At 45.8% G+C, this 23,739-nt stretch overlaps 1 protein-coding gene and 1 non-coding gene across 2 annotated transcripts in view; both read right to left on the reverse strand.

Annotated features, from left to right (window-relative positions):
* ADAMTSL3 (ADAMTS like 3) overlaps positions 1-23,739 on the reverse strand; it is a 317,132-nt gene that overhangs the window by 141,923 nt on the left and 151,470 nt on the right. The window contains 2 exon segments of the mRNA XM_038767353.1: positions 3,506-3,742; positions 20,347-20,392. Coding sequence (XP_038623281.1) covers positions 3,506-3,742; positions 20,347-20,392 — 283 coding nt within the window.
* LOC119946240 lies at positions 14,512-14,671 on the reverse strand. Its single transcript, XR_005456348.1, has one exon. It is a non-coding gene; the product is annotated as a U1 spliceosomal RNA (small nuclear RNA).

Consider the following 23,739-nt stretch of genomic DNA (forward strand, 5'->3'; position numbering starts at 1 on the left):
GCTACTCTGTCCAGTAAGTATTAAAGAACCAGCAATTGCATTTTACAGGTTTGAAATTATATCACAGATTGTTCTCCCCCATTCCCCACTTTCCCATTACTTGAAAACTTACATTAAATCTTTCCAACATATACCCATCCCAGATATGATCTGTTAAAGTGCTTTGCACATAGTAAGTGCTTAACAAATGCCATCATCATTATTATTATTAAAGTAGAAAGTCTATAACGGTTCAAGGTTTATAAATTTTTGGTACAGGGAACTATCACCATACTCTAGGGGAAAGTCTTAATTCTAGCAGTAAAATGGCACAGTAAAACAGCAGGGCACAGAGAGTGTGAAACCCACTGACAGGAATGAGCACTCATGAGCACTGGGGATTAAGTGACAGAGCCAAAAGAGAGAGCAAGACAGAGTGAGACGGAGGCAAGAAAGAGAGTGAGACAGAGACAGGAGAGACCTGTGAGAGAAACAGGAGAAAGAGAGGGCAGAGAAGCAGGAGAGTGAGAGGTAGAAGGGAGAAGTAGACAGAAAGCAGCATGGCCTAGTGGAAAGAGAACAAGCCTGGGAGTCGGAGGACCTGGAGTCTACTCCTCCAAGAGGCCTTCCCTGACTAAACTCTCCTTTCATCTTCTTCCACTCCCTTCTTCATCTCCTTGACTTACTCCCTTTATTTACCCCCATTCCCATCCCCACAGCACTTATGTACGTATCTGTAATTTATTTATTTATATTAACGTCTGTCTCCCACTCTAGACTTTAAGCTTGTTGTTGGCAGAGAATGTGTCTGTTTATTATTTGTTGTACTCTCCCAAGTGCTTAGTACAGTACCCTGCACACAGTCAGTGCTGAATAAATAATAATATAACAATAATATGGCCTTTTTACTATGTACTAGGCACTGTACTAAGTGTTGGGGTGGATACAAGCAAAATATCATTGACCGACTGACCCCAGCTCTGCTGTTTACCTACTGTCACCTTGGGTACGTCACTTAACTTCTTTGTGCATCATTTACCTCATCTGCAAAATGGGAATTAAGACTGTGAGCCCAATGTGGTACAGGGACTGTGTCCACCCCCATTACCTTGTGTCTACCCCAGTGCTTAGTACAATGCCTGGCACTTTACAAATACCATTAAAAAAATTAGCACAGGACCTGGGTTCTAATCTCAGCTCAGCTATTTGCCCCCATGGGTGACTCATGAATAAGTCTCCAAACTTCTCTGTGCCTCAGTTTCCTCACCTATAAAATGGGGATGCAATCCCTGTTCTCCCTCCCTGTTAAACTGTGAACCCTTGTAGGACAAGAGACTGCTCATGTGGGTCATGGGAAAACCACCTTGGCTGACTGATTTATATCTAACAATGGGATTATCTCCAGCCATCTGTCAAGAAAGGTAAAGTGTTCCGTTCTGGAAAAAGAGAAAACGTTTACTAGCCTCCCGCCTGGGCCCCTCTACAGAACACCTAGCTAGGGCGTCTATCTTGCTGCAGACCTCTTGCCCACATCCTACCTCAGGCCTGTAACACCCTACCTCCTAATATCAGATAGTTGCTCTCCCCCATTTCAAACCCTAATTGAAGGTACATCTCCTCCAAGAAGCCTTCCCTAAGTCCTCCTCTCCTCTTCTCCCACTCTCTTCTTCATCATCCTGACTTGCTCCCTTCATTCATCCTCCCTCTCATCCCCACAACATAAATGTCTTATCTTTTATTTATTTATTTATTCATTTATTTACATAAATGTCCATCTCTCCTTCTAGACTGTGAGCTCGTTATGGGCAGGGACTGTGTCTGTTGCTGTATTATACTCTCCCAAGCGCTTAATACAGTGCTTTGTACATGGTAAGTGCTCAATAAATATGATTGAATGAATTAATGAATGAATCTGATTTAACTGTATTGCATCTATCCTGATGCTTAACACAGTGCTTGGCTCACAGTAAGTACCACAATTATGATTAGAGAAAGAAATAAGACAGGCACAGAGGCAGGAGTGAAACAGAGAAAAATGTGTGGGGACCTTTGGTACCTGACAACTTTCTCAGCTGCTTCTTCATTCACCGAGAAGTGAATACACTAAAAGAGAATTTCCACGTGGCACAGAAAATGACTGGGAAATTTAAAGGGACAATTACCAAAAAGCGAAGCTTTATCTTTTCAGTGAAAAAATCAGTATTTTCCTGTGCTCTGAATTGCGTGGTGATAGACATGCAACAGGATGGCTGGCTTCTTATTAATCACAACCCCTCAGTCCTAGCAGCCTCAGGATGGTGGTGGGGAGGGGGTAGAGAGGGTTAGTCTATTGACTTTACAAGGAGCAGAGTCTATTCTTGATTAGAGCAGGCACTAAGAGTTAAATAAAATCCATAATAATGTCAGGAGCATAAGTCAGTGCTGCTGCGAGCCAGGCCCCGGTTTCCTGCCAAATTTCTTGATTTTTTTTTTCCACTTTGACCATAACCACTTGTTGGAATTTAAGGGAGCAGTGGACACTGGTTGAGAAAAGGAGCCTAATTGCAAAAACACAGATGGGGATATAAAATTGGTTCTGCATTTCCAATGGAAAGCAGGAGCTCTCTGCTAATGGTCCTGCATTTGACCCACTTCACAGTTCTCTCTCCACAACCCCTCTACAGAGTTCATTCTGGGGTCTGCTGTTTCCCTGGCTAATTTTTCTAAATTTCCTCATCCCCCTCCCCTCGGCTGCCCAGAGCCATCTTGACAGCCACTTTGGATCTAGCTTGTGTTGCCCACCATGGTTTCCAAGGCATGCCAGTGCATCCCGGGATGCCCGGGAAGGTTGAAGTGTCCGGGGTAGGGCAGGGGGAATGAGGACACAAGAGTTAGAGATCAGGGCAAACCAGCCCCTCTTTCAATTTGATACTTCCCAGCTCTCTCACACTCCCTTGCCTCCACTTTAGAGCCCAGGACCCCAAATCCTGCTCCCCATCTCTTAGGCCCCCTTCCCTCCCACTCACACTACAGCAATCTTGCCAAATATGCCCAGACCAATGGCTCTGTCTCCCCCAAATCCAGGCTGCAGCTCTCTTGCAGGAGACACCCTGTGAAGATGTTGATCGACCTAGCTGTGACACAGCAGGCCGGCAGCTGAGCTTCCATCCCCACACCTCATCCCCAAGGGGAAGTCAGCTGCTTTGCCTTTGGAAAACCGGCCAATGGAATCCAGCAAAGGGATTATCAGAGGCAACAGCAGAACTGAATGCTAAGACAGAGGCCTGGCACACTGCTCTTCTGCATTCTCCCCTCCTCCCTCTAGCTCTCCCTCATCCCAAAGGCAACCCGAGCCTCAGAGGGCACCCAGACCTGCCCGTTTTTCTTGGCGGGGCACTGGAAGGAACAGATTGAAGGCAAGGGAGATGCTGTGAAAACTTCGGCTGGGGCGGGCCTGGGACTTGGGGAAATGAAAGAGCTGAAAGGAGACGGAGGGTGGGGGCGAGGTGCGTTCTCGGTGAGGCTCGGGATCCCGGCAGGGGCTCACCTGGCAGATGCCACTGATGCACATGTCCAGGGAGTCCGTGTGGCAGCGGGTCCCATCCAGCACCTTCGGGGCAAGCTCCACCACAATATTCTTGCCCCGGGCCCGGCATTTGAGGGCACAGGATCCGGCACGGTCCCCGGGGACAGGAAGCCACTCATAGAACTGCCCTTGGTACTTGACGTCGTTGTACGCCGAACACTGTTGGGCTCGGAAGTCGCCCGCGTCCGCGGGGCAGTCCTGGGGACAAAGGGAAATCACAGGGGTGGTGAGGTCTTGGGGAGGGGCACCAAGTGGGGAGTCTGCTAGGCAAGAAGCCCTGGCTGTTGGAGAGACTCTGTTTCCCAAAAACAAGCTGGACAGTGTGGATTAGGGCTTCCGCCTTACGCTGGCTGTCGTGGCCCTTGGTCATATGGGCTGATACCGGAAATGAAAATGGGACTTTAGGCAGTCTTGAGAGGGAAAATACCTCCTCCAGAATACCCTCCCACGGTAATTCCAGCTCCCTGAGCATTCTCTTCCCTTGAAGCCTTTGTCCAGCTCCGGGAACCAGTTGAAATGTTTCTATGGTTTGTCCTTCTGTACATTTCCTGTTCAATTGGTCTGTTACTGTCTGTATGGCTTGGGCCTGTTTCAGTGATGCATCCTATGAAATCTAATCATAATGATAACAATCATAATAATGACAACAATAATTATGATTTTGGTAGTATTTGCTAAGTGCTTTCTCTGTGCCAAGCACTGTACTAAACGTGCTGGGGCAGATACAAGATAATCAGGTTAGACGCAGTCCCTGTCCCACATTAGGCTCATAATTCCTCTACTCCAATCTCTCATTCACTCCCTCCAATCTGGCTTCCGTTCTCTTCACTTCACAGAAACTGCCCTCTCGAAGATCACCAATTACCTCCTTCTTGACAAGTCCCACAGCCTCTACTCCAGCTTGATCCTTCTCAATCTCTCAGCTGCCTTTGACACTGCAAAACCACCCCCTTTTCTCCTGGAAACATTATCCAACCTTGGCTTCACTGACTCTGTCCTCTCCTGGTTCTCTTCTTATTCGTTCATTCATTCATTCAATCATATTTATAAAGTGCTTACTACGTGCAGAATACTATACTGAGTGCTTGGGAAAGTACAATCTCTGGCCATTCATTCTCAATCTCCTTCACGGGCTCCTGTTCTCCCTCCTCCCCTCAAGGTTCAGTTCAGGGTCCCCTTCAATTTTCCATCTACACCCACGCCCTTGTAGAACTCATTCACTCCCATGGCTTCAACTACCACATCTAAGGAGATGATACTCAAATCCACATCTCCAGCCCTGATCTCTCTCCCACTCTGCAGTCTCACATTTCCTCTTGCCTTCAAGATATCTCTACCTGGATGTCCTCCCAACGCCTCAAGCTTAACATATCCAAAACAGAACTTCAAGACTGTGAGCCCGTTGTTGGGTAGGGATTGTCTCTGTTGCAGAATTGTACTTTCCAAGTGCTTAGTACAGTGCTCTGCACACAGTAAGCACTCAATAAGTATGTTTGAATGAATGAACTCCTTATCTTCCCACCCAAACTCTGTCCTCCCCGACTTTCCCCATACTGTAGATGGTACTATCATCCTTCATGTCTCGCAAGACTATAACCTAGTGGAAAGAACACGGGCTTGGGAGCCAGAGGATGTCGGGTCTAATCCCGGCTCCACCACTTGTCCGCTCTGTGACCTTGGGCAAGTCACTTAACTTCTCTGTGCCTCGGTTACCTCATCTGTAAAATGAGGATTAAAACTGTGAGACTGTGGGACAAGCTGATTACCTTGTACCTACCCAGCGCTTAGAACAGCACTTGGCACATAGTAAGCACTTAAGAAACACCACAATTATTACTATTATTATTCCTCTCTCTCAATCAATCCACATATGCAATCCATCATTAAATCCTGTCAGTCCCACCTTCCCACCTTGTCTAAAATCCAATCTTTCCTCCCCATCCAAACTGCTACCATGTTAATATAATCACTCATTCTATCCTGCCTGGATTAGTGCATCAGTTTCCTTGCTGACCTCCCAGCATTCTGTCTCTCCCTACTCCAGTCCCTACTTCATTCTGCTGCCCAGATCATTTTTCTACAAAAACGTTCAGGACATGTCACCCCGCTCCTCAAAAAACTCCAGTGGTTGCCCATTCACCTCCACATCAAACAAAAACTCCTCACCATTGGCTTTAAAGCATTCCACCTCATTGTCCCTTCCTACTTCATCTCAGTTTTTTCCTTTTACAACCCAGCCCGTACACTTCGCTTCTCCAGTGCTAACTTTCTCACTGTGCCTCAGTCTCATCCGTCTCATCTCCAACCCCTGGCTCACATCCTCCCTCTGCCTCATGTCCTCCCTCTGGCTCAGAGTGCCCTCCCTCCACAAATTACTCTCCCCCACCTTCAAAGCCTTACTGAAGGCACATCTCCTCCAAGAGACCTTCCTAGACTAGGCTTCCCCTTTCCTTTTCTCTCACTCCCTTCTGTTACCCTGATTTGCTCCCTTTGTTCTTCCTTATTCCCAGTCCCACAGCACTTACATACATATCTGTAATTTATTTGTATTGATGTCTGTCTCCCAACTGTAGACTGTAAGCTCACTGTGGGCAGGGAATGTGTCTGTTCATTGTTGTATTGTACTTTCCCAAGCCCTTAGTACAGTGCTGTGCACACATTAAGCACTCAATAAATACGATTGAATGAATAAATAGGTGCCTAACAAATACCACTGAAAAATGGTATTGATTGAGACAATGTGTGCAGAGCATTGTAGCAGTGTGGCCTAATGAAACGAGCATGGGCTTGGGAGTCAGAGGACATAGGTTCTAATCCTGCTTGTCTGTTGTGTGACCTTGGGCAAGCCACTTAAATTCTCCATGCCTCAGTTACCTCATCTGGAAAATTGGGATTAAGACTGAGCCCCTTGTGGGACAACCTGATTACCTTGTATCTACCCTAGTGCTTAGAACAGTCCTTGGCACATAGTAAGCACTTAACTAATGCCACAATTATTATCATTATTATTATTAAGTGCCTGGAGAAAGTCCCGTACAACAGTGTTGGTTGAAGTCATCCCTGCCCACAAGGAACTGCAGACTCTACTGTTACTTGTTTTTAGACTGTGAGCCCACTGTTGGGTAGGGACTGTCTCTATATGTTGCCAACTTGTACTTCCCAAGCGCTTAGTACAGTGCTTTGCACACAGTAATCGCTCAATAAATACGATTGATTGATTGTTGTTGTCTTATGCTGTCGAGTTGTGTCCAACCTATAGCAAGGCCAAGGACACATCTCTCCCAGAACACCCCACATCCATCTGCAATCGTTCTGGTAGTACATCCATGGAGTTTTCTTGGTAAAAATTCACAAGTGGTTTAGCATTGCCTCCTTCCGCACAGTAACTAACTATTATTGCTGCTAGTCCTACTACCAGCGCTTAGAACAGTGCTTTGCACATAGTAAGCGCTTTATAAATGCCATCATCATTATTATTATTACTATTTCTAGTACTACTACTACCACTAGAACTACAACTACTAACCTTTGTCAGAGATTTTTTGTGGTGACTTAGTGATGATGAAGACGATGATGGCACTTTTTAGGTGCTTACTATGTGCAAAGCACTGTTCTAAGCACTGGGGGGATACAAGGTGATCAGGTTGTCCCACATGGGGCTCACAGTCTTAATCCCCATTTTACAGACGGGGTAGCCCAGGAGAAGTTGTCTTGGGGGCTAACCATGACCCATCTCTTACTGGAGTCCAGCCACAGGAGACCAAGTGATGGCTGGGCGTACTCGGCCACCTCTTCCTCCTTACCATTTGAACCTTTCATATTCTGGTGATGCCGCTTACTGTCTCCTCTGGCCGTAACTAAGCTCCTTGAGGAAAATCAATCAAATAATCAATGGAATTGACTTATCTATTTTTATAAAATGGTATTTAATAATAATTATTATCATTATGGTGTTTGTTAAGAGCTGAGTTTGCAGCTCAAATTGCAAAATGTGAGTGAAAATACCCTACCTCACAAATATGGTGACGGACAAAATAGGCAATTGATGTGAAAGTGCTCTGGAATACAACAGGCTGTAGAAATTCATGTTACTATTATTCACTGTTGAAGTTTACAAATTCATGAAGGATTTAGACAGGGTGTAAATGGAATTGTTGACTAAATTCCAAAGCAGGAGGACAAGGGGAGTGGCAGGTCAAACAAAACAAAAGAAATATTTCTCAGCAAGACTGTAAACTCCTCGAGGGCTGGGATCATGCCTCTTAACTGCTGCACTCTCCTGGGGGCCTAATACAGTGGCCTGCACAGAGTAGGTACTCAGTAAATAATAATAATGATGATGGCATTTGTTAAGCGCTCACTATGTGCCAAACACTGTTCTAAGTGCTGTAGTAATTATGGTATTTGTTAAGTGCTTACTAAGTGGCAAGCACTGTCCTCAGCGCTGGGGTAGATACGAGGTAATCAGGTTGTCCCACGTGGGGCTCACAGTCTTATCCCCATTTTACAGATGGCATAACTGAGGCACAGAGAAGTTAAGTGGCTTGCCCAAGGTCACAAGTCAGATAAGTGGTGGAGCTGGGATTAGAACCCACTTCCTCTGACCCCCAAGTCCGTGACTGTTTATTTGCCAGATAGATGGTGAACAAATGGAATTCATTCCATAAACAATAATAATAATAATGGCATTTACTAAGCACTTACTATGTCCAAAGCACTGTTCTAAGCACTGGGGAGGTTACAAGGTGATCATATTGTCCCACACGGGGCTCACAGTCTTCATCCCCATTTTACAGATGAGGGAACTGAGGCCCAGAGAAGTGAAGTGACCTGCCCAAAGTCACACAGCTGACAATTGGCAAGGTCAGGATTTGAAACCATGACCTCTGACTCCAAAGCCCGGGCTCTTTTCTACTGAGCCATGCTGCTTCTCTAAAGAAGTTCTCTAAAAAAGTTGTGTAGCCTAACATGGCAGAAGTGACAATCATTGTCAATCACTGTCCATGTCAACAGTATACTCACCTGGAACCAATTATGTGCAGGTCCTTGGGAAACATACAAAAGAAGCTAAAGACATGATCGCTCCTTTCAGTGAGCTGACTTTTTGAATGGCAGAAGGCAGCACACTTAAATTGACAGATCAAGAGAGGTTTGGTATGGGTCAGGATGAAAGGACCAAAGCAGTTTCTAGATACAAAGTTAAGGATGTTTTTTAAGGTTCTTGAAGGATTAAATAGATATTAAAGGGAAAAGTTTGGGTGAGGATGATGCCAGAGAAGACAACCATCACATGGGGTAAATGCCTCACGAATGCTATCGATTGATGGACGTTTTCCTCTGAGCCGCAGACTCCGGGGCCAGCCGGGCCCTGCGGATGGGCCTGATTTTCTCGTGGAGCCCCAGTCCCTAGTTCAGTTACTGGTTAATTTCTGCAACTCAGAAGGCCGGTTGGCTTCCATTCCCGTTTCCAAGTGATGTGAGCTGTTTTGGCCGCAGAACTCATTAGTCAATGGCAGCCAGCAGATGCAGCGCGCCTGGAGATTGGGCAATGGAGCCTGCGGCCAAAGCAGTCCTAGGCTGTCACCGCTGACTGAAGGCTCCGTGCATGTGCACAGACACGCTCCGGGCCCTGTGTCAAACACGCCGTACATTCGACAGCACTTTTTCCAGTGGAGTGGAAAAGCCACATTATTTATGAGGAGAGGACTGGCAACACTGCCATGAAAAGCCCTAATGTGGAGCTGCTCCACCCTGCATGCACTGCACTTTTGGAACTGGGCTCAGATTAGGGGATTCACTGCCGTGGGGTCTTTGCCATGACTGCCCCGAGCCCCTTCTCAGAATGCCCACTTCCTTCCTGGAACGTCTCCTGGGAGCATCGATCCCGCTCATTCGCCACACCCTTTCGCCTCTTTGCCTCGGTCTCTCTGCCTGCCATGATCATTCTAGCTGTAAGCTTTGAGCAGGTTAGGAGCCTATGCACAGATTCGGCCTGGTGGAGATAATCAATCGATCAATAGTATTCATTGGATCTGAACCCTTAGAAGCACTTGATATTCATCCCACCCTCAGCCCCACAGCACTTAGGTACTTACCTATAATTTATTTACTTATGTTAATGCCTGACTTCCCCTCTAGATGGTAAACTCCTTGTGGGAAGGGAATGTATCTACCAACTCTGTTGTACAGTATTCTTCCAAGAGCTTAGTACAACGTTCTGCACAAAGTAAGCAATTCATAACTACCATTGATTGATTGACTGAGCACTTACAGTCTCCTTGGAAGACTAGTACTAGTAATAATAATAATTATGGTATTTATTGAGTGCTTACTATATGCCAAGCACTGTTCTAAGCGCCGGGGTAGACACAAGGTAATCAGGCTGTCCCTCGTGGGGCTCATATTCTTCATCCCCATTTTACAGATGAGGTAACTGAGGCACAGAGAAGTGAAGTGGCTTGCCCAAGGTCACACAGCAGACGAGTGGCAGAGCCGGGATTAGAACCCACGTCCTCTGACTCCCAAGCCCGTGTTCTTTCCAGTAAGTCATGCTGCTTTTGAGTAAGTTAGTATATATGATCCTTGCCCTCAAGGAGCTTACCATCTACCGGGGAGAGAGGCACTAAAATAAATTACAGATATAGGGATCAATCAATTAATCAATAGTATTCACTGTACCAAAGGCTTGGGAGAATATAAGAGAGAAAGTGGACACAATCCCTGCTCTCAGGGAGTTTATAACCTAGTAGAGGGAGAGATACACTAGGTTACAGGTGGGAGACACAACAGAGTTTAAAGATATAAGTGTCACCAGGTTGGGGAGGATATGAGTGGGTCTGGCAGAATTCTACCACTGAAGTCCCGAGGACTCATGCATGGCACAAAGAAAGTGCTCAATAAATACCACTGATTAATCGATCAATTGGCTTTTGGAATCAGATTAGTCACATCAAATGCCCCCCAGCCCCTGCCTTCTCCAGGACTCAAGCAGGTCTCTAGAACCTCCAGGAGGGGTTGGGGGCGTCTCTCCTTTCTGTTCTCAACCCCTGGTAATTTATGACAATGTGGCGATTGGGCCTTTGTCCCTGTCCTTCCTCCACAGAAGGCTGGAAGCTCAAGGGAAGGCCCCGTGAATAGTTATGGAACCCGGGATCTGTCAGGCCCACCGTACAGACCTAGGTTCAGAAGAATGGATGTAAAAGAGTCATGGGTTGCCTTCCTGGATTTGACACAGAGGCCCTGTTAGGATGCAGATTCCTGATGATGTGCAGTTCTCCTGAGAGTACCCTGGGAGTCCATTAACTCTGTGGAAGCACACTGATTTGAGGATTGCACTGCCCTCTTCTCTCTCCAACCTTCCCCTCTGAGTGGTTTCAACTTTAGGCCTGCTTGACTGCCTCTAGGGCTGTTTGATTACCCCATAGCAAGGAATGCTTGATTACCCCATAACAAGGAACCCAGGTCCTGCTGAGCCTTGCTACTCAAGGTAAGCACATCACATATCCTCTTTCCTCTGCTTCCTGAGCCTGAATTGTCATGGAAATTAGCTTATGAACTCAATACTCAAAACAAGTCGGGCCATGTACTTGTTTATCAGTGGTATTTGATCATCTGGAGAAAAAATTACGCCCAGAAACAGGAGGGGAAATCACCCAGTGGGAAATATAGCTGCCTGTCTTAAAGTATGTATTGTGCTCTTCTGATCACATGTGGATGCTGTCCCAACTGTGAATAAAGAAACTCCGTATCTCTTGAAGTTGAGTTGGCCTTGACTGGCATAGGAACCCTTGCTGTCAACCACCCTCCTCTGTGCCTCAGTTACCTCATCTGCAAACTGGGGATGAAGACAGTGGTTTATGGTTTATATACATATCTGTTATTTATTTATATTAATGTCTACCTCCACCTCTAGAGAGTAAGCTTGTTGTGGTTAGGGAATGTCTGTTTAATGTTATATGGTACTCTCCCAAGCACCGAGTACAGTGCTTTGCACACAGTGAGCACTCAATATATACAACTGAATAAATGAATGAATCTCCATTCCCTAGTAGTGCCAAAAGAGGCATTCATTCATTCATTCATATTTATTGAGCTCTTACCGTGTGCAGAGCACTCTACTAAGCTCCTGGGAAGTACAAGTCGGCAACATGTAGAGATGGTCCCTACCCAATAATGGGCTCGCAGTCTAGAAGGGGGTGACAGACAACAAAACATGTAGACAGGTGTCAAACCTGTCAGAATAAATAGAATTATAGCTATGTGCACATCATTAATAAAATAAATGGAGTAGTAAATATGTACAAGTAAAATAAATAGAATAATAAATATGTACAAATATATACAAGTGCTGTGGGAGGGAAGGAGGAGAGGAAAAAGGGGGCTCAGTCTGGGAAGGCCTCCTGGTGGAGGTGAGCTCTCAGTAGGGTTTTGAAGGGAGGAAGAGAGATAGTTTGGCGGATGTGTGGAGGGAGGGCATTCCAGGCCAGGGGAAGGACATGGGCCAGGGGTCGATGGTGGGATAGGTGAGAATGAGGCACAGTGAGGAGGTTAGCGGTGGCAAAGGACCGTAGGGTGCGGGCTGGGCTGTAGAAGGAGAGAAGGGAGGTGAGGTAGGAGGGGGCAAGGTGATCGAGAGCCTTGAATCCAAGAGTGAGAAGTTTTTGCTTGATTCGTAGGTTGACAGGCAACCACTGGAAATTTTTGAGGAGGGGAGTGACATGCCCAGAGCATTTCTGTACAGAGATAATCCAGGCAGCAGAGTGAAGTACAGACTGAAGCGAGGAGAGATGGGAGGAAAGGATATCAGAGAGGAGGCTGATGCAGTAATCTAGTCGGGATAGGATGAGTGATTGTAATGTGGTAGTGGTTTGGATGGAGAGGAAAGGGCGGATCTTGGCAATGTTGTGGAAGTGAGACCATTAGGTTTTGGTGACAGATTGGATGTGTTGGGTGAATGAGAGAGCGGAGTCAAGGATGACACCAAGGTTGTGGGCTCGTGAGATGGGAAGGATGGTAGTGCCAAGTCAGGGAGAGGACAGGGTTTGGGAGGGAATATAAGGGGCTCAGTCTTGGACATGTTCAGTTTTAGATGATGGGCAGACATCCAGATGGGAAGCAGCGTGGCTCAGTGGAAAGAGCACAGGCTTTGGAGTCAGAGTTCATGGGTTCGAATCCCGCTCTGCCAACTGTCAGCTGTGTGACTTTGGGCATGTCACAACTTCTCTGGGCCTCAGTTACCTCATCTGTAAAATGGGGATTAAGATTGTGAGCCCCCCGTGGGACAACCTGATCACCTTGTAACCTCCCCAGTGCTTAGAACAGTGCTTTGCACATAGTAAGTGCTTAACAAATGCCATCATCATTATTATTATTATTATTGTCCAGATGGAGATGTCCTGAAGGCAGGAGAAGATATGAGCCTGGAGGGAAGGAGAGAGAGCAGGAGTGGAGATGTAGACTTGGGTGTCATCAGTGTAGAGATGATGGCTGAAGCTGTGGGACCGAATGAGTTCACCAAGGGAGTGAGTATAGATAGAGAACAGAAAGGGACCAAGAACTGACCCTTGAGGAACCCCTAAAACAAGGTAATAGGGTTGTCCCACATGGGGCTCATAGTTTAAATCCCCATTTTACAGATGAGGTCACTGAGGCACAGAGAAGTTAAGTGATTTGCCCAAAGTCACACAGCAGACAAGTGGCAGAGGCAGGATTAGAACGCACGACCTCTGACTCCCAAGCCTGGCCTCTTGCCACCGAGTCACGCTGCTTCTCTGAGGGACTAGTAGTAATAGCCTTGTCTCTAACACCCTTTTTGAACACAATGTGGAGTCTGTGAAGTTTTTCTTCCACAGCTCCCAATAAACACGCAGCGTGACCTAGTGGAAACAGTCCAGGCCTGGGCGTCAGAGGCCCTGGGTTCTAATTCTAGCTCTCCCACTTGCCTGCTGAGTGATCCTGGGAAAGTCACTTAACTTCTCTGGGCCTTAGTTTCCTCACCTGGAAAATGGGGATTTGATACCCGTCTCCCTCCCTCTTAGACTGTGAGTCTCATTGGATTGTGTCCGATTGAGTCATCTTGTATCTATCCACTGCTTAGCACAGTGCTTGGCCCATAGAAAGTGCTTAAAAATAACATAACTACTATGATTGTAACCTCCTTAAGGGCAGGGAATGCATCTACCAACTCTATTACAGTGCACTCTCCCAAGTGCGTTGAACAGTGCTCTGCACACAGTAAATGCTCAATAAATACAGGACTCTACCACACTGCCATGAGTTTGCTCAGGAAGCCCATCCAGGAACAGGAAAAGGAGAATGCAGGGGCAATAGTAGCAGAAGCACCAAGAGCAACAGTTATTAGCATGGGAATGTGACAGGAAGGTGGGTGAGTGGAAGATCCCGTTCCAGCCCCTGCTTCCCAAACTCCCCTGGAAGTCTGAGGAAAAAAAACAGGGAAAGTAAAGCACGGGGCAGGACCATAATCTAGGAAAGGCAATGAAAAGCTTAATGCCCTCAAACTCAAGTGCTAGCCTCAAAAGACCCGCGGTTGCTTTCCAACCCAAATAGCCTTGCTTTGGGGCTGAGGCCTACTCCTCTAGAATGTGTTGCAAGTCTTCTTCAAATGCAGGTGTAACCAATTTCTATTCTCCTTCTGTTCTCAATTTACACCCACTCCCTTGGAGAACTCATTTGCTCCCATGGTTTCAATTACCACCTCTATGCGGATGACATCCAAATAATAATAATAATCATAATGGCATTTATTAAGTGCTTACTGTGTGCAAAGCACTGTTCTAAGTGTTGGGGAGGTTACAAGGTGATCAGGTTGTCCCAAGGGGGGCTCACAGTCTTAATCCCCATTTTTACAGATGAGGTAACTGAGGCACAGAGAAGTTAAGTGACTTGCTCAAAGTCACACAGCTGACAGTTGGCAGAGCTGCACTCTTTCCGCTGAGCCACACTGCTTCTTAGAGTATGAACGCAGTCCCCCACTACCACAAATTATGCAGTTGAGTTTCCCACATTTGGAGATATCGCAGGGGTCAGCACAGCCAGAGTTCAATGGCCGAGCCTCACCCTGGGAAAACCACCTACATGATCACGGTGTCTCCCCTGACAGGTAAGAAAGGAAATCTACATCTCCAGCCCTGATCTCTCTCCCTCTCTGCAGTTTCGCATTTCCTACTGCCTTCAAGACATCTCTACCTGGATGTCTTCCTATCACTGCAGGCTTAACATGGCCAAAACAGAATTCCTTCTCTTCCCTCCCCAATCCTGTCCTCCTCCTAACGTTCCCATCACTGTAGACAGCACTATCATCCTTCCTGTCTCACAAGCCCATAACCTTGGTGTTATCCTTGACTCCTATTTCTCATTCCACCCACATATTCAATCCAACATTAAATCCTGTCCTTTCCATCTTCACAACATCGCTAAAAATCCACCCTTTCCTCTCCATCCAAACTGTTACCATGTTAATCCAAATATCCTCTTCCACCTTGACCACTGTGTCGGTCTCCTTGCTGACCTCGCAGGCTCCTGTCTCTCCTCACTCTAGTTCATACTTCACTCTGCTGCCTGGATCATTTCTCTACAAAAATATTCAGGAACAACTCCAGTGGTTGCCCATCCACCTCTGTATCAAACAAAAACTCCTCACCATTGTCTTTAAACAGCAGCACCACCTTGACCTCTCCTACCTCACCAGAGAAGCAGCGTGGCTCAGTGAAACGAGCCCGGGGTTGGGAGTCAGAGGACATGGGTTCCAATCCTGGCTCCCCTACATGTCTGCTGTGTGACCTTGGGCAAGTCACTTAACTTCTCTGAGCCTCAGTTCCCTCTTCTGTAAAATGGAGATTAAGACTGTGAGCCCCACGTGGGACAACGTGATCACCTTGTATCCCCCCCAGCCCTTAGAACAGTGCTTTGCACATAGGAAGCGCTTAACAAATGCTGTCATTATTATTACTACAACCCAGCCAGCACACTTCACTCTGTCAGTGATAACCCTCTCACTGTACCTTGATCTCCTCTATCTCACCGCCACCTCCTCACCTACATCCTACCTCGGCCCTGGAACGCCCTTCCTCCTCAAATCCGACAGACAGTGACTCTCTCCCCCCGCCCCCCTTAAAGTCTTATGGAAGGCACATCTCCTCCAAGAGGCCTTGCCAGACTAAGAACCTCCTTTCCCCTTCTCCCACTTCCTTCTGCGTCAACCTGACTCGCTCCCTTTGTTCCTCCTCTCTCCCCACCCCACAGCACTTACGTACATAACTGAAATGTATTTATTTACACTAATGTCTGTCTCCCCCTCTTGACTGTAAGCTCATTGTGAGCATGGAATTTGTTTATTGTTATATTGTACTCTCCTAAGCACTTAGTACTGTGCTCTGCACACAGTAAGCAGTCAATAAATATGACTGAATGAATGATTTCACTGTAAAATGATTCTTGCTCTATTCACTGAAGTGATGTGCATATTAAGTTGTGCTTCATTGGTGTTTGGTATATATTTCACAGGTGCAGAGGATCATGTAGCCTAATCATCATCATCATCAGTCGTATTTATTGAGCGCTTACTGTGTGCAGAGCACTGTACTAAGCGCTTGGGAAGTACAAATTGGCAACATATAGAGACAGTCCCTACCCAACAGTGGGCTCACAGTCTAAAAGGGAATAATGGCCTAATGCCATCTGAAGGAGATTTCTGTCACTTTGATAGCAGATAGCATCAACGCTTTACTCCAACAGTCTTAACTTTTCCAGGGAGAAGTTGAGATAAATTCAGTTTTCACCGTGAACCGTGAAGTAAAAAAAAGTTTGTTGAAATGTATTAGAGCAACCTGTACATTTTATGGATCCGTTTCTTTTCCTCTGAAAAGTCCATTTCAAGTCATTTGATTTTTCCCAATCAATCGATTGTTTATATTGAATGCTTACTGCGTGCAGAGCAGTGCACTAAGCACTTGGGAGAGTACAATATAACAGAGTTGGAAGATGGGTTCCCTGCCCACAAGGGGCTTACAGTCTAGAGAAGGAAACAGATATTTAAATAAATTACAGATATGTACATAAGTTCTGTGGGGATGAGGGTGGGTTGAATAAAGGGTATAAATTCAAGTGCAAGGGTTATTCAGAAGGGAGAGGGAGAAGGGAAACTGAAAGCTTGGTGGGGGAAGGCCTCTTGGAGGAGGTGTTACTTTAATAAGGCTTTGAATGTCCCACTGACCAATTTTTGAGAAAGAAGGAAGTCCAGATAAACATAGTCACAGGCACAGAGATGCACAGACACTAGGCACAGGCAAAAAGGCAAAAAAAGTGACAGCAATGATAGAGGTGGCAATCAAAAGATACTGATTTAACTGTCTTCAACAGGTCAAACCCAAGACAGGGAAGCATTTCACTAGGCTATGAAAAGCAGCATGGCCTAGTGGAAAGAGTATGGGCCTGGGAGCCACAGGACCCGAGTTCTAAACACAGGTCTGCTACTCGTCTGCTGTGTGACCTTGGGAAAGTCACCTAACTTCCCTGTGTCTCAGTTACCGCATCTGTAAAATGGGGATTAAGACTGGGAGCCTATGACTGGTACATAGTAAGTGCATAACAAATGCCATTATTATTTGGATTTAAAAGCATCCTGACTATCCACTCAGCCCCCACAATTCCACTGAAAGTGTGCAAGTGAACCACAGTACGGTGGAAAAGACAAATGAGCAACAGCCTCCCAGCCAGAGACAGAGAGGTTTTGAGAGCTGACATCAAAGCCAACAGTGGCTGGCCTGTAGCCCAGGAAATGTGAACTCCTTTCAGGAGGAAATGGATCTCAGAGGAGGTATAGACACAGAACTCACATAGAAATCCTGATTCACAGAGGGCACACAAAGAGGGAGCCATACAGCAACACCTGACCAAACATAAAAGAGAGGAGGAGTGCCTGGAATAAGTCAAGAGTCAGAATGATCAAAACAGAGAGGAAGAAACCCAGAGGAAGACAGAGACCCCCAAGGGGCTGAGACACTGAGAGAGGCAGAGTCGGGATCTCAGAAGAAAGGAGTCACCCGCCAATGTAGAGGCTGAAAGAAAAAGATAGTGTCTGATGCAGTGGCAACAAGAAGTGAGGCAGAGATATCGCAGATAAGCAGCCTGGCTCAGTGGAAAGAGCATAGGATTTGGAGTCAGAGGTCATGGGTTCAAATCCCGGCTCTGCCAATTGTCAGCTGTGTGACTTTGGGCAAGTCACTTAACTTCTCTTTGCCTCAGTTACCTTATCTGTAAAATGGAGATTAAGACTGTGAGCCCCCTGTGGGACAACCTGATCACCTTGTAATTCCCCAGTGCTTAGAACAGTGCTTTGCACATAGTAAGCACTTAATAAATGCCATTATTATTATAATTATTATTTTGATCAACAGGCAGAAGCACACATCAGTCTGAGACCGAGAGAGCACAACCATAAGAGAAAGGAACAGTGCACAATTTAGAACCCCATTCCAATAGATCATAGAAGAAAACTCTCAGAAATGTTTTCCCAAGAGGGGTGTGGCAAGTAGCATTGACCTAATAGAAATTAATCAATCAATCATATATACTGAGCATTTACTCTCTGTAGAGCACTGTACTAAGTGCTTGAATAGAAAGAGCCAGGGTCTGATGGCCAGATAATAACAATAATAATAATAATAATAAAAATTGTGTTACTTGTTAAGAATTTACTATGTGCCAGGCACTGTACTAAATGCTGCTGTAGATACAAGCAAATCGGGTTGGACACAGTCCCTGTCCCACGTGGGGCTTACAGTCTCAATCCCCATTTTACAGGTGAGGTAACTGAGGCACAGAGAAGTAAAGTGACTTGCCTGAGGTCATATGGAGCCAGGATTAGATGATGTCAATTCTAATCCTAGCTCTGCCTCCTGCCTATTATATGACCTTGGGAAATTTAAATCACTGCCCTGGGTCTCAATTTCCTCATTTGTAAAATGGGAATTCAATACATGTTCTCCCTCTTGTGAGCCTGAAGGCCAGTCCAAACTGATGATCTTCTATCTACCCCAGTGCTAACCATAGAGCTTGACACACATAAGTTCTCAACAAATTTAATCATTGTTATTATTATCATCATCACCATCATCATTATGATCGACACTAAGGAAACAGTTTCAATTTCTTAGCCCAGTGTTCTGCATGCAGTACGCACTCAAGAAACACCACTGATGGATTGAACTGTTACAACATGGGTCACTTAACTTCTCTGTGCCTCAGTTACCTCATCTGTAAAATGGGGATAAAGATTGTGAGCCCCCCCCGTGGGGCAACCTGATCACCTTGTAATCTCCCCAGCACTTAGAACAGTGCTTTGCACATAGTAAGCACTTAATATATGCCATGATTATTATTACTATTATTATTTAGACCTAGCAACGGTTCTGTGACAGATTGAGCTGATCTGTTGAAGCATTAGAAGAAAAACAGAAGATGAAGTGGAATTTTTGATTGGCTAATAGCAATGGTTTTTCTTCTTACTGGGGATAGACTATGACAAAGGAAGGGGTCTAAGCTCACTGGGCCTCTAAAGCAACAGGTTGAACCGCACTTCTGGAGCTGGGGAAGAGGGCCAGTAGTTGGCGGTTGGGGGTAAGGAGGGCTCTGGGGTCTCACTTTGCTGTCTCCCCATTTCCCTTCCTACTTGCCTCTCTCTGATAGAGGGTTACTTTCTCCTCAGAAGTCACCTTAGGTCAGAGTCTGCTGAGACACTGTTTTGAACTGAATTTTTTTCCTGTCCTGTTGGTGGGGATCCCCCTGGGCTTTGTCGAGAGTCTAGGGCTGGGGGCTTGGGGGCTTAGAAATGGTGGGATCTGATGCTCATAACAAACTTTTTCAGTGATGGCTGTAAGAGGAAGCTGTCATGAAGACACCTGTTCCAGTGTCTTCTGTCCAAATCTCAGTCTGCTTCAGCAGGAGACCTAGGAGTTTAGTGTCTAGTCTAATGTCCCAGGCCTTGAAGAACATCATTTCCTCAGATGGCCAAAGGATGCGATGACACCTTGCAGCCAGGATGAATCTCTCCATCCACATCAACTTTCTGGGAGAGATGACATCCCGGGGCAAGAAAATCAATCCTCTGCAGCATCCCCAGGAATCTGAATGGAGTCACCCTCCTGGACCCTTTGGGATGAAGTGCCTTGACATACTGGACACTACATGTCAATCCCACCTATCCAGACATCTCGACAAAGATGTCAAATATCATGAAGCGTGCATTTTGCAGCCCCATCAACAACAAGAGGAAAAGGAAGGACTGGGGGGTTAGCTTGAAGCCAGCTGCATTTGATCAGATTTCCAACCATTCAGCAACTCAATCCTCCTCTGAGTAGATGCTCACGTGGGTGGTCGGATGGAGCCTCCTTGCCTTGAAGATGACCTCAATTGGAGCTGGCTTCATGGGGCATTACTCCCTGACAGTGGCTTTTTCCTCTTTTCAAAGGTAACCCTTGAAAACGATGACTAGGGCTCGAAGGTCTGGTTAATGGGATGAAAACTGAATTCTCACCAATCCTCCCAAATGTGTAACTTCCTTCTAATTCCCATAAAGTGCTATGAATCATAATTGGCATTCAGACACGCGCTCGGGAAGTGTAAATTCAAAATCTGATGTCAATTAGGCCTAGATTCAAATCTTTTTCAATAGGCCAGAGTTGTGGGAAAAAAGACAAGGACTGGCTTTCAACTGCCATAACAGCCCTCCTTATGAGCCTACAGTCTTTCACTGGAATTTGTTTTTCCATCAAACACCTACTCACATTGTTGCTGCAGGTTTTGTAACGGATGTTCTGCCCTTCACAGCTCCTAAGGGGAAAGGAGAGAACAATAGTGTTGAGTACAAGTAGCAACTGTCCACCAAAACAGATCATTTGTTTCTTGAAAAAAAATGGACTTTTCCTGGTCCCAGGATAAAGGCTCTACCCTTTAGGCAAACCCATATAGCCCAGGGCTTTATGGAGCTGGGGGTCATGATAGGCCAAGATACAACAAAACTTCAGATAATGCTGCACTCCAGCTGAAAAATTGGGAGTCAATTGTTGAAGATAGACCAGCATGGTGCACTGCTATGTGGAGTACCTCTTTTTGAGCAAAAGCTTCCTTTGGAAAGAGAGACAAGGAGCAGACGAGAAAACAGCACCAGGTGCCACGAACATTAAATACGACAACAGGACAAGAGGCACCTTTTGTGTGCCCAATGAGGCTGGGCACTTGGACTGTACATTGTCCTTTTCAGCCACACATGTACTCATTATCATCTAACTTCACCATCAGTGGTGTCTTCAAATATGAAAGATGCCTATATGTACATAGTAGTAATGGCATTTATTAAGTGCTTACTACGTGCAAAGCACTGTTACATATGTATATGTGTGTGTGTGCATTCCTAGGCATTTAGGAAGTACAAAATAACAAAGTGACATGTTCCCTGCCCAAAAGGAACTTACATTCTTATGGGAAAGACAAACATGAAAATATTTACAAGTAGTAAGTCCGAGATAAAGCGGACATATATACATGAGTGATAGGTGGGATTTAAATACATTCACCAGTGCTAATGGTGCCTCTTTTCTCTTTCTGACTTCTGCTTCTCATCTTGCAGTTTATGTGCCTTCCAAGTCTCTTCCTTTTTGCCAAAGTTCCCGAAATGTTTTAGGTTGGCTCTATCTCACACCCCAGTTCAGTTAGGAAAGTTAGTTACGTTATAAGTTTATTTTAGTGATGAGAGGCAGTATGGCCAGTAAATAGAGCACAGGCCTGGAACTCACAAGGACCTGGGTTCCAATCTCGGCTCCACCACTTGTCTACTTGGTGACCACGGGTGACCACTTCTCTGGGCCTTAGTTACCTCATCTGTAAAATGGGGATTAAGACTGTGAGCCCCATGTGTGACAAGGACGGCATCCAACCTGATTAACTTCTATCTACCCCAGGGCTTAGTACAATGCTTGGCACATAGTAAGTGCTTAATATATATCATTAAAAAAATAAACCACCTTCAAAATAGTGTTAACTTTGCTTATGAGACAGATGATGCCACTGCTGTGGAGGTTTACATAATAACGTTTACTCATAAACACAGTTTATGTCTACAAGGAAGCATGAAAAGAGCATTGGCAACCAATAGGATGACCTTATTACAAGGCACTTCACGACTCTGGGCCTTGGCTTCTGCATCTGTAAGCTGTGGACAACAATCTTTGATTCTCCCTACCTCACAGGGTCCTTCTAACAATAAAATGAGATAATCGGTGTTACAGTGCCTCGGGAAAATAATGGCATCCCACAAATTCAACATGTTACTCAAGGTGGGAAAAAGGGTCTAATCCTTCTCTATTTTGAAGAACCAGTAAATTCAGCTCAGTGGGTCTGCCTGCAGCCAGGGTCCTGTCAAACTCACAAATCCTGGCTACATTCTAGTTTAAGTAAAGTCCTCAGCAACCCCAATGTCAAATTCCTGAACTTACACACCTTCTAAACTGGGACAGAATGGCCCTCCAGGTGTGTCATTTAGGACTAGTTATCTCACTCTGTGGGCCAAGCCTTAATTCCTGAGAATGAACTGCCCAGGGAGAGAGTTCAGGAGAAGGTTAGCAGGGAGGATGGCTTACATTAATCTGCAGGATTTGGATGTGGTGCCAGCATCTCAGTCCTTTCTATGGGCCCTGCCCAATAAAAACTTCTAGAGTTTATGGCCAAAGGCAACCGGCCTTGGACCTTCCTTTGCCTTCAAAGCCCAAGCAGCAGTGGGGGAGGAATCAAGCCCTCTTGGTGGAACCCAGAGGACCCCAAGCCTCTCTGGGACTCTGGGCATGGTGTGCGTAACCCAGTGCCCATGGCAACCTGGTTTGAAACTAGGAAAATGATGCAGCAAGGCATAAGAACCACTCTTTCCAGCCTCTCTCTCACTCATTCTGCTGAAGACTGGCTAGGCATGCCCCTAGAGAGCAAAGTGTCTACCACGGAAAGCCCAAGATCCAGGAGTCAACCAAGAGTTTGGTGGCCGGGTGGGGTTGGAACACTCTGTGGACCTAAATGTCCCCTATTTCAGTCCTTTACCAAAAAACACTTGGCCTTCCCAGACTAAGCCTCATTTCCCTCTACTCCCTTTCCCTTCTGCGTAGCCCTTGCATTTTTACCCTTTAAGCAGGTAATGTTCACGTCACCTTCAGCCCCGCATTACTTATGCATAGATCCACAATTGACTTCAATGCCGGTCTCCCATTCTAGACAATAAGCTCCTTGTGGGCAAGGAATGTGGCTACCAAGTTATACTGTTACACTCTTACCCTGTTATGTAATGTATAGATCCTCAATTTATTTCAATGATGGTCTCCCCCTCTAGGCAGTAAACGTCTTGTGGGCAAGGAATGTATTTAGCAACTAAGTTACACTGTTACTCTCTTACATTGTTATGTTACACATAGATCCACAATTTATTTCAATGACAGTACCCCCCCCTCTAAGCAGTAGGCTCCTTGTGGGCAAGGAATGCGGCTACCAACTAGGTAACACTGTTATAAGTAATCATTCAAACAATCAGTGACATTTACTGAGTGCTTATTTTGTGTACTAAGGACCTGGGAGAGTACAACACAGTTGGCAGACATGTTCCCTGCCCACAAGGAGCCTACAGTCTATAGGGAGAGTAAACACTCAATAAATACGACTGATTGATTGATTTCAATGTTTCAGAGTCCGAGGGGTGGAGAAAGAGCTGCAGGAGAGAAGTCCCCTGACTGAGAGATTTGGATCTCTGATGCAGAATCCTCCAGCAACTGCTGTTCTTCTTCACATGTTCATCAGGCAATTTAAGATACACCTTTCCCATCAGGGGGACGGAGGATGGCACTCCCAGGCATGGATCAAAGGTTTTATGAACTGACCCTTCTCTCTTCCAGTTTGAGAGAAATGCACCCTCCCCTCCCCTGTGGTTTTCCTTCCATTTGCTAATTTTGACCTCAGTGTTGGCAGACTGATACCTCAAACAGGGTTTCCTTATTGAAAGGACTTTGGATTCTGGCCTTTTGCATGCACTGGACTGAATCTCACCCCAGGAGTTCTGATTTTGGGTTGAAGAATCTCCAGGGACGGCACTCCTCCTCTCTCGCTGGGGCCCTTATCAAAGGAACATATGTCTTCTTGGGCACTTT

This window comes from Tachyglossus aculeatus, chromosome 26 (genome assembly GCF_015852505.1).
Source record: "Tachyglossus aculeatus isolate mTacAcu1 chromosome 26, mTacAcu1.pri, whole genome shotgun sequence".
Taxonomy (NCBI): domain Eukaryota; kingdom Metazoa; phylum Chordata; class Mammalia; order Monotremata; family Tachyglossidae; genus Tachyglossus; species Tachyglossus aculeatus.